The sequence below is a fragment of the Heterodontus francisci genome, chromosome 9, assembly GCF_036365525.1.
Source record: "Heterodontus francisci isolate sHetFra1 chromosome 9, sHetFra1.hap1, whole genome shotgun sequence".
In the NCBI taxonomy this organism is placed as follows: Eukaryota; Metazoa; Chordata; class Chondrichthyes; order Heterodontiformes; family Heterodontidae; genus Heterodontus; species Heterodontus francisci.
In genome coordinates this window covers 23120275-23132463 of record NC_090379.1, presented here as the reverse complement: position 1 = coordinate 23132463, position 12189 = coordinate 23120275, and the positions used below count along the sequence as shown (strand labels likewise).

General features: G+C 46.5%; 1 protein-coding gene across 1 annotated transcript in view; it reads right to left on the bottom strand.

The window, feature by feature from the left end:
• LOC137373316 (cation channel sperm-associated auxiliary subunit beta-like) overlaps window positions 1-11724 on the bottom strand; it is a 96618-nt gene extending 84894 nt beyond the window's left edge. The window contains exons 1-2 of the mRNA XM_068038140.1: window positions 11713-11724; window positions 10660-10726 (exon numbers count right to left, since the gene is read on the bottom strand). Coding sequence (XP_067894241.1) covers window positions 10660-10726; window positions 11713-11724 — 79 coding nt within the window. The remainder of the gene's footprint in view (window positions 1-10659; window positions 10727-11712) is intronic.
• Between the last annotated feature and the right edge of the window lie 465 nt (window positions 11725-12189).

Here is a 12189-nt window from a genome sequence, read left to right as displayed (position 1 = left end):
CAAATACACATTAAGGTGACAACGAACATCAGGCTGGGAGATAACGCAGATATCTCCTGAGGAGTCCTGGAATGATTCTGAGGCATAGAAATTCAGCTGCTGTCAAGACCAGCAGCACCCTGAGAGGACTTTATCACATGTTTGCTGGTGCCCCAGCTGAGGTGGTGGTAGTCTACTGACCTTCCTACGACATTGCTTTCGACGACTGTGGCGGTTGTCCTCTAGTTGTCTAAGGCTTGGAGGGCCCCCTTCACAGGTGCAGGAGCCCCTCTGTGAGGCCTGGTATCACCATCAAGGAGCTGCTGTCCAGACCAGGAGCACCCTGAAAGGAATCCCAGATGCTGCAGACAGACGCTACTTCACCCTTTCAGGAGTACCAGGACCTGGCGATAGCTCCAGGTGTCTCATCCCCTTCTCGCCCAGCCATTACTCCACAGAACTCATGAAGGTGGCAGTGGCGATGGCATGTAGCTCTGCGCAAGGTACCTGCAATTTCAGTGTCTGGCCCTTTAAGGAACACTTGTACATTCCTAACTTGCATCTATGTGGCTGTTTGCAGAGTGATGGATGCATTCAGTATCAGGGCCAGTGTGGTCCAAATTAGGTATCCTGGCATTGCATCAGCCAGTTGGCTGTGTGACATCAGGATAGTGCTGCTTCACAGGCTTCCAGCTTGTGCTGGGTCACCTGCGCGGGTGCCATTTTGAAGAGGTGGCACTCCAGAGATGAATTTCGTATACATAGTTGTTACCTTCTCTACTTAGTCAGTAAGTAAGGAAATGTTATATTCCTGAGAATTATGAATTATTTCTTTAAATGTTTGCCATTGCTTATATTGTCACATATTTTAATCTAATTTTCCAATCTTCCTCAGCCAGCTCGCCCCTCATACCTCCGTAATTGACTTTGTTTAAATCTAAGACACTACTTTTGGAATGAACCACATCTTCCAAACTTAATATGAAATTCTATCATATTCTGATTCCTCTTCCTCAAAGCAGCCTTTATTATAAGATTACTAATTAAGCTGGTCTCATTGCAAAATACTAGATCTGAAATAAAAACAGAAAATTCTGGAAATACTCAGCAGGCCAGGCAGCATCTGTGGAGAGAAAAACAGAGTTAACATTTCAGGACTGTATAACCTTTCATCAGATCTAAAATAACTTGTTCCCTAGTTCTTGAAAACTGTTGCAAATGCATTCCATGAATTCATCCTCCAAGCGACTTGTGCCAAACTAGCTTGTCCGGTCTCGATGAAGATTAAAGTCCCCCAAAATTATTGCAATTCCCTTGCTACATGCTCCTCTTATACCCTGATTTATACTCTGTCCAACACAATGATTACTGTTAGGAGGCCAAAAAATTAGTCCCACCAGTGTTTTCTGCCTTTGAGTATTTCATTGCTCCACCAATACTGATTCTACATTATATGATTTTGGGCTAAGATAGAGTCATAGAGTCATACAGCACAGAAACAGGTCCTTCGACCCATTGTGTCTGTGCTGGCCATCAAGCACCTAACTATTCTAGTCCCATTTTCCAGCACTTGGCCCGTAGCCTTGTATGCGATGGCACTTAAAGTGCTCATCTAAATACTTCTTAAATGTTGTGAGGATTCCTGCCTCTATCCCACTTCAGGCAGTGCGTTCCAGATTCCAACCACCCTCTGAGTGAAATTTTTTTTCCTCAAATCCCCTCTAAACCTCCTGCCCCTTACCTTAAATCTACGCCCCCTGGTTATTGACCCCTCTGCTAAGGAAAAAAGTCTCTTCCTATCTAACCTATCAATGTCCTCATAATTTTGTATACCTCAATCATGTCCCCCCTCAGCATTCTCTGCTCTAAGGAAATCAACCCTAGCCTTTTCAGTCTCTCTTCATTGCTAAAATGCTCCAGCCCAGGCAACATCCTGGTGAATCTCCTCTGCATCCTCTCCAGTGCAATCACATCCTTCCTATAGGTGTGGTGCCCAGAACTGTACATAGTACTCCAGCTGTGGCCTAACTAGCGTTTTATACAGCTCCATCATAACCTCCCTACTCTTATATTCCATGCCTCGGCTAAAAAAGACAAGCATCCCATATGCCTTCCTACCACCTTATCTACCTGTGCTGCTGCCTTCAGTGATCTATGGACAAGTACACCAAGGTCCCTCTGACCTTCTGTACTTCCTAGGATCCTACCATCCATTGTACATTCCCTTGCCTTGTTAGTCCTCCCAAAATGCATCACCTCACACTTCTCAGGATTAAATTCCATTTGCCACAGCTCCACCCATCTTACCAGCCCATCTATATCGTCGTGTAATCTAAGGCTTTCCTGCTCACTATATACACCGTCAATTTTTGTGTCATCTGCAAACTTACTTATCATACTTCCTCTATTCATGTCAAAATCATTAATGTACACTACAAACAGCAAGGGTCCCAGCATCGATCCCTGTGGTACACCACTGGTCACAGGCTTCCACTCGCAAAAACAACCCTCAACCATTACCCTCTGTTTCCTGCCACCAAGCCAATTTTGGATCCAATTTGCCAAATTGTTCTGGATCCCATGGGTTCTTACCTTCTTAACCAATCTCCCATGTGGGACCTTATCAAAAGCCTTACTGAAGTCCATGTAGACTACATAAACTGCCTTACCCTCATCTACACATTTAGTCACCTCCTCGAAAAATTCAATCAAGTTAGTTAGACACGATCTCCCCCTAACAAAGCCGTGCTGACTATCCCTGATTACTCCCTGCCTCTCCAAGTGGAGATTAATCCCGTCCCTCAGAATTTTTTCCGAAGATCTTTTCTCAAATACCTTGAACTCATCCTTTAATAACAGGGCTACTCCACCGCCTTTTTCATTTGCTTACCTCTTCTAAAAGTCAAGTGGAATATTTAGTTCCCAACCTTGGTTACCCTGCAACCACTGGCAGGATTTTCTTTCCGGCAGCAGGAAATGGGCATTGGGACTGTTTCAGGTCCTGATCCTGCCCACTGGTGGGGTGGAGAGCACACATAACTCCCGATTTTCAAGGGGGCAGACTGTTAATTGGCTAGAGGCAGATTGAACTGCCAATTAACAGTTATGGGGGTGGGAATGGAGGGGGAACAGAAAGAGAGTGGGCCCAATTTAAACCCAATTTAAACTTGCTGGAATGAAGATGGAGCAGGAGAGGCAGAGACCTGGAATCTGGGGCAGAGCAGCCCCTAATTTTGCGGATGCTGACCTGAAGATCCTCCTCGAGGCAGTGAAGGAGAAGAGGGAGGTCCTCTTCCCACAGGCCACTTTCTCCCCCTCCAGAGCAAGCAGGCCTGGATAGAGGTCACCAACACAATAAGCAGATAGAGTGTGGACCACAAAAGCTTATTTTCTCTGGCAAGGTGAGTGCAATGCCGAACCTGAGGGCCAGGCCTCTAGGTATTTAACCTCCAGCAGACACACCAGCTGAGGAGCATGCTGCTCCAGAACATGGGAGGAGTGTGTGCTCAGGGTACGTACTGACCCCTCAGCAAGGCTCAGAGCTATAGCTCTGCTGAGGACCTGCCAGTACTGATGCATGCAGCTTCTTATGAATATGAGCCACTGGCATTCACCATAGAGGCCAGCAGTGTCTGATCTCTTTTTTGTCCTTGCAGGAGAAATGGGCACATAATGCCCACAAGAGGGCCAAGACAGGAGGAGGGGTTCCCTAGCTACACATCATCACTACAATTGAAGAGGGAGCCACGGAGATCGGCAAGGTCACTGATAAAGAGGAAGTCAGGGAAAGCGACATGGACATTCGTGGTGGAGTTGGTGAGAAGAGACTACAATACGTACATTAAGTGGGTGCATTGCACAACAAAAAGGGAAAAACATACTTGACCTCGTCCTCACCAAACTGCCTGTCGCAGATGCATCTGTCCATGACAGTATTGCTGGGAGTGACCATTGCACAGTACTTGTGGAGATGAAGTCCCATCTTCACATTGAGGATACCCTCCATCGTGTTGTCTGGCATTACCACTGTGCTAAACAGGATAGATTTCAAACAGATCTAGCAATGCAAAACTGGGCATCAATGAGGCGCTGTGGGCCATCAGCAGCAGCACAATCTGTAACCTCATTGCCCAGCATAAACCCGACTCTACCATTACCATCAATCCGGGGGAACAAGTGTAGTTCAATGAAGACTGCAGGAGGGCATGCGAGGAGCAGCACCAGACATATGCAAACCGAGGTGTCAGCCTGGTGAAGCTACAACTCAGGACTACTTGCACGCCAAACAGCGTAAGCAGCATGCAACAGACAAAGCTAAGCAATCCCCTAACCAACAGATCAGTTCTAAGCTCTGCAGTCCTGCCACAAAGAACAAAGAACAAAGAAAATTACAGCACAGGAACAGGCCCTTCGGCCCTCCAAGCCTACGCCGATCCAAATCCTCTATCTAAACCTGTCGCCTATTTTCTAAGGGTCTGTATCTCTTTACTTCCTGCCCATTCATGTATCTGTCTAGATTCATCTTAAAAGACGCTATCGTGCCCGCGTCTACCACCTCCGCTGGTAATGCGTTCCATGCACCCACCACCCTCTGCGTAAAGAACTTTCCACGCATATCCCCCCCTAAACTTTTCCCCTTTCACTTTGAACTCGTGTCCCCTTGTAATTGAATCCCCCACTCTGGGGAAAAAGCTTCTTGTTATCCACCCTGTCTTTACCTCTCATGATTTTGTACACCTCAATCAGGTCCCCCCTCAACCTCCGTCTTTCTAATGAAAATAATCCTAATCTACTCAACCTCTCTTCATAGCTAGCGCCCTCCATACCAGGCAACATCTTGGTGAACCTCCTCTGCACCCTCTCCAAAGCATCCACATCCTTTTGGTAATGTGGCGACCAGAACTGCACGCAGTATTCCAAATGTGGCCGAACCAAAGTCCTATACAACTGTAACATGACCTGCCAACTCTTGTACTCAATACCCCGTCCGATGAAGGAAAGCATGCCGTATGCCTTCTTGACCACTCTATTGACCTGCGTTGCCACCTTCAGGGAACAATGGACCTGAACACCCAAATCTCTCTGTACATCAATTTTCCCCAGGACTTTTCCATTTACTGTATACTTCACTCTTGAATTGGATCTTCCAAAATGCATCACCTCGCATTTGCCCTGATTGAACTCCATCTGCCATTTCTCTGCCCAACTCTCCAGTCTATCTATATTCTGCTGTATTCTCTGACAGTCCCCTTCACTATCTGCTACTCCACCAATCTTAGTGTCGTCTGCAAACTTGCTAATCAGACCACCTATACTTTCCTCCAAATCATTTATGTATATCACAAACAACAGAGGTCCCAGCACGGATCCCTGTGGAACACCACTGGTCACACGTCTCCATTTTGAGAAACTCCCTTCCACTGCTACTCTCTGTCTCCTGTTGCCCAGCCAGTTCTTTATCCATCTAGCGAGTACACCTTGGACCCCATGCGCCTTCGCTTTCTCCATCAGCCTACCATGGGGAACCTTATCAAACGCCTTACTGAAGTCCATGTATATGACATCTACAGCCCTTCCTTTGCACATCCAGTCATGAATGATGGTGGACAATGAAACAACTAACTGGAGCAGGTGGCTCCACAAATGAGCCCAGCACATTAGTGCAAAAGATAAGGCTGAAGCAATTGCAACAATCTTCAGCCAGAAGTGCTGAGTGGATGATCCATCTTGGCACTTCTCCTGAAGTCCCCAGCATCACAGATGCCAGACTTCAGCCAATTCGATTCACTCCACATGATATCAAGAAACAACTGAAGGCACTGGATACTGCAAAGGCTATGGGCCCTGACAATATTCCGGCAATAGCACTGAAGATCTATATTCCAGAACTTGTTGCACCCCTAGCCAAGCTGCTCCAGTACAGCTACAACACTGGCATATACCCTGCAATGTGGAAAATTGCCCAGGTATGTCCTGCACACAAAAAGCAGGAAAAATCCAGCCTGGCCAATTACCTCCCAATTAGTCTATTCTCAATCATCAGTAAAGTGATGGAAGCTGTCGTCAACAATGCTATCAAGCGGCACTCGCTCACCAATAACCTGCTCAGTGATGCTCAGTTTGGGTCACTCAGCTCCTGACCTCATTACAGACTTGGTTCAAACATGAACAAAAGAGCTGAACTCAAGAGGTGAGCTGAGAGTGACTGCCCTTGACATCAAGGCAGCATTTGACCGAGTATGGCATCAAGGAGCCCTAGCAAAATTGGAGTCAGGGGGAAAACTCTGCGCTATTTGGAGTCTTACCTACCTTACCAAAGGAAGATGGTTGTGGTTGTTGGAGGTCAATCATCACAGCTCCAGGACATCACTGCAGGAGTTCCTCAGGGTGGTGTCCTAGGACAACCATCTTCAGCTGCTTCATCAATGACCTTCCCCCCATCATAAGGTCAGAAGTGGGGATGTTCACTGATGATTGCACAATATTCAGCACCATTCGCGATTCCTCAGATACTGAAGCAGTCTTGTAGAAATGCAGCAAGACCTGGATAATATCCAGGCTTGAGCTGATAAGTGGCAAGTAACATTCGCACCACTCAAGTACCAGGCAATGACAATCTCAAACAAGAGAGAATCTAACCATCTCCCCTTGACATTCAATGGCATTACGATCACTGAATTCCCCACTATCAACATCCTGGGATTACTATTGACCAGAAACTTAACTGGAGTAACCATATAAATACCGTGGCTACAAGAATAGGTCAGAGGCTAGGAATCCTGTGACGGGTAACTTACCTCCTGACTCCCCAAAGCCTGTCCAGCATCTACAAGGCACAAGTCAGGAGTGTGATGGAATACTCTCCACTTGCCTGGATGGGTGCAGCTCCAACAACACTCAAGGAGCTCGACACCATCCAGGACAAAGCAGCCCGCTTGATTGGCACCCCATCCACAAACATTCACTCCCTCCGCCACTAACGCACAGTGGCAGTACTGTGTACCATCTACAAGATGCACTGCAGCAAAATGCAGCAAGACTCCTTAGACAGCACCTTCCAAACCCACGACCTCCACCACCTAGAAGGACAAGTGTAACAGATGCATGGAAACACCACCACCTGCAAGTTCCCTCCAAGCCACACACCATTCTGACTTGTAACTATATCGCTATTCCTTCACTGTCGCTGGGCCAAAATCCTGGAATTCCCTTCCTAACAGCACTGTTGGTGTATCTACACCACAAGGACTGCAGTGGTTCAAGAAGGCAGCTCACCATCACATTCTCAAGGGCAATAAATGCTGGTCTGGCCAGTGATGCCCGTATCCCATGAATGAATAAAAAAAACTCCTGTCTCTCTGACAGCATGCCAAAAACTGAGATGAATTGGGAAGTCTCAGTACTGCAGAGGCTTCTGCTCTCCAAGACTAGCTCTCATGATCGCTTCTTGTGTCTACCAGAGTTGCTGAAGTCAAGACCAACTCCTTTGCCATTATTGGGCCAAGCACTGCCAAAGCAGAGCTCATACCAAGCACTGTCACACCTTACAAGTGCAGCCTGCACCAGCACAGATAAAATCCTCTCAGTGGGTCCTCGCGCATGAATAAATAGAGTGGCGGGGTGGCATGGGTGATGAGCACTCCACGCGTGTGCAGGAGGAAGTGACACTGGCAGAGGCAGATGTAGCTGTGGGCAGTCCCTGTTGGAGGATGGAGGACAGCCTCAGTCCTGGTGAGCTAGGCATAAATGCAGGGCCTCGGGAGTCACAGGAAAGGGGGCTTTATCTATTCCAGCAGCAACAGATGTGCTCCCACATGTCCAAGTTCCCTGAGACAGTGCAGGGACATAGGCTCAGAATGGAGGTGTCCATCCAGCTCAGGTGTGCCACCATGGCTCAGTGTTTTGAGCTTATGAGCTCCTCCATTGAGAGAGTGGCCAATCTCATGGAGAACTACATGCGGCAGGACTTGCAGTGGATGCAGGAACTATGCACTGACATTTATAGGATGCATGTCACACTGCATAGCCTTGACTGCTCAGTGGGGCTAATGATGCAGAGATGTTTGGAGGGGATGCCAGTTGCATTCCAATGGGTGAAGTGCCATCCGAAGGCTCAGGCAATCACTGAAGAGGACGAGGATCCCAGGCTCATCAGCCCCCTTGATCTCTCTGACAGAGGGAGTATCTGCACAGCAAGGCCCAATGATGGAGGCTGCCCATGCATTGACACTGCTGCAGCAGCCACTGAAGGTGCCCCCACTGGCAGCACCACAACGAAGACAACCGCCATGTGCATCTCAGCTGAAGGTCAAGACAAATCAGCAGGCTACCTCCTCCTCTTTTGAGGCCACAAGGGGAACACCACATAGAAATGGCTGAGAGTGGAGGCCACTGTATCGGGCAGAGCAGTGAGTAGGTCACTGGGGTATCTATCACAAGTAAATGTGTACTTTTTTTTGTCTTTGAAGCACCATGTAAATATTGACACATGAAGTCAGACATGTGAGCCTCCTTTTATTAATGGTGGTACAGGAAAAGCGGGATAAAGTGGTGAAGGGGGCAAAGGCCCATAAACCTCTGGGCAAATGTGTATCCTTCACTGGCGGTAAAAGTTGACCTGTTCCAGGCTGTATCTTCAATGGAAATGTTCTCATAAGCAGCTCAAAGTGAGTTCCACACTATGTCATTCCTCCTGGGTCAGAGGGACTCAGCTGAAACAAGCCTGAATCAGAAGATGCCTTATGTTGATAGCATCCTGACGAGACCCTCGAGCCCCAGCCACCTCTCTGTGTAGCCGGGGAACCTCTGTGTTCTGCATCTTCCTTTTCCTATTCCTCCTCCATGTCCTGCTCCTCCTCTCCCTCTGATGAGGTGTATCCATCCAGCACTTCACCCTCATCAAGGTCTGCGCTTCCCCAGAGGACCATGTAATGGAAGGCACAGCAGACCACCACAATGCACGAGACCCTTGCAGGAGTGTACTGGAGGGCGCAATCCAACCGGAACCACATCTTCAGAAGCCAAATGGCCTGCTCAATGGTTGCCCGAGTGAGCAGATGACTGCGGTTGTAGCACCTCTCTGCTTCTGTGTCGCATTCTCATGGAGGGATGAGTAGCCATCTCTTCAAGGGTTATCCCTTCTCCCTTAGAATTCATCCACATAGTTTGGGGAATGGAATGAAGAGCTGTAGCAGTCTGGACTGCCAGAGGACGAAGGAGTCATGGCACCTGCAAGGAAAACAAATGCACTCCTGCAGGAAACTCTTGTGGTTGCAGACCAGTTGAATATTGAGGGACTGGACGCCCTTCCTGTTGACGAATCTCAATAGATGGTCACGCGGTGCCTTGATGGCTACCTGAGTGCAATCGATGATGCTCCACATCTGGGGGAAACCAACAATGGAGGCAAAACCCACTGCTCTCTGTGCCTGTGAGCACCATCTGTATGGAATTGGAGGTACTGCCCAGCTTTTGCAAAGAGGGCATCAGTACCCTGCTATATGCAGTGGTGTGCTGCTGCTTGCAGGTGCACAGCTGATCCTTGGAAGGAGCCAAAGGCAAAGAGGTTTAAGGCCACAGTGACTTTGACAACTACTAGCAGGGCATGGTGAGCAGTGCTGCAAGGTGTGAGGCCTTCAGCCACGAGGACCCAAATCTCTGTGACCATCTGCCTGAAGAGTCGCAGTGTCCTCCAGTACTAGTTCTAGGTCATCTCAAGGTAGCTCTTTCTTCAGCCATATATTCCATGGTGAGGGTAGAGCCTCTGTTGCCTTCCTGTCCTCCTGATGCCCGGGGCTCTGCCCTTCCTATAGAGGATGTTGCTCCACATTGCCATTGGGCCTGAAATCTACAAGTTTTTTTTATTCGTTTCATGGGATATGGGCGTCACTGGCCAGGCCAGCATTTATTGCCCATCCCTAACTGCCCATGAGAAAGTGGTTGTTAGCTGCATTCTTAAACTGCTGCAGTCCATGTGGGGCAGGTACACCCACATTCCAATAGGGAGTTCCAGGGTTCTGACCTAGCAACAGTGAAGGAACGGCGATATAGTTCCAAGTCAAGATGGTATGTGGCTTGGAAGGGAACTTGCAGGTGGTGATGTACCCGCGCATCTGCTGCCTTTGTCCCTTTAGGTGGTAGAGGTTGCAGGTTTGGAAGGTGCTGCCTGAGTAGCCTTGGTGCATTGCTGCAGTGCATCGACAATTTCCAGAAATCTGCATTCTACCAACATTGATCTATTATGCATTCCCCACTTCGTTTGCCCCACCATTTACAGCCTTAGAGGCTCTAAGCTCTGGAATGCCTTCTTTAAACCTCTTTGTCATCCTTCCCTTCATTATGGCACTCTTCACAACTAATCTCTTTGATCAAACATTTCGTCATATTCTGGCATCTCTTCCTTTGACTCAATGCCAATTTTTGGTCGATTACATGCCTGTAAATTGTCCTGGGACATCTTACTTGGAACTATACAAATGCAAGCTGATATTGATGTTCTAACACTGGGTGGAAAGTAGTGTACAACAAAAAGGGAAGATTATTGAATGCCTATTTCAACTATGAATTATATATTTTGTGATCTTCATCACTGAATTTCAAACCAATTTTCTGGAAAACTGTAACATTTGCTCAAAACATAAAATCCTACCTTTCAAAAATTAAAATAATTAAAGAGATTACCTGGATTATCTGAAATCTGTGTGTAGCAATGGTCGGTATACCACAAATGTACATGATCATTATCAGCCTGTTGAAAATGAAAGGTATTTTTATTTTACGCTATTGATAAGTGAGACCAAATCAGGGATGGTAGCACCATAGAAGAACCACAGAACCATAGAAAAATTACAGCACAGAAAGAGGCCATTCAGCCCATCGTGTCTGCACTGGCTGAAAAAACTAGCCGCCCAATCTAATCCCACCTTCCAGCACCTATAATGGATGGCGCTATAAACTTATTCATATCGCCCTATTTTTATTTTCCTGTATTAGCACTAATGTATTCAAAAGGATGTTATAAAAACACATGGCATAAAGATTCAATTATACTAATGGTAGGATCATGATACATCATGCAGAGCACTTCAGGTAGTGTCATCTCCTACATAGTTCTATTCCTGAAGAGCTCTCTGATTTCTTTTTGATTTTTTAAATTCAAATATTCTGAAGGCTTTTCTTTGTTTCCATTAATTTTTTCAATGTTAACCCCATCACACACTCCCAGCCTGTTGAGCTTCTCACCTATAATTTGGTGATTATTTGCTGTTTGTTTTTGTTTATATTGAATCCAGGGGCTTGTTTTTCTGCGGCCCACCTGCTTTTGATGTCCCCACTGTGAGGAACTCTGAAGCCTCCACTGGTCCTACCACCTCAAAATTAATGGCATTTTTATTTTTACATATAATATTTAAAAATAGGTACATATAATTTATTGACTGGTCAGATTGACAGCACTCAATAAATGAGCCTCTAATTGCTGCAAAATTTTGCACTCTCCATTCTTCCCTCACAACACTAAGATCTCCACTCTAACCCCCATCACAAAGCAACAAAAACACTGCAAAAAGAAAGCAAAAGAACCAAAGGTACAGCCTTCAAAAGAAAAAGAAAAACAAAGGATAGATGGTGAAGTAGATCCCACGAGAATAAAAGCTGCAGCAGAGAGAAGAAAAAGTGACAGTATTGTGAAATTTAAAAGTTCTCAATAGAAAAAGGGAGGATTTCAATTCACACAGCCTGTCGCATGCTGGTAAAACGGATGTTAGGGGAAGGAGTTTTGCATGGGGATATCTCACACCCAACATCCACAAGAAGTGCTTCCAATGCTATGTTGAGTCAGGCACGCTTAATGAAGGTTCTATGCCATTTTAAGGATGCTACAGTTCATAAGCATTGGATGCATCCATTCTAAAACCAGTTCGCAAATGTGCTTCACCAGGGAGACTGTTACAGATTTATGTCACCTGTTGCAGCACCACTTGCAATCTAGCTCAAGTCACACTAAATTCCTGGATAAAAGGTGTTCAGCAAAGATAGGGAAGGAATTGATTAAGGAAAACATTACAGTGCTGGAGAGAGAGGATGTCCTAGACAAGTCAATCTATTTGGTTACAGCAAAGAAACAATAGAGGTAACATTTCATTGCTGGGGGTATTCTATATGCCATCAACTAGTGGGAAGGATATAGAGGAACAAATTTGCAAGGAAATT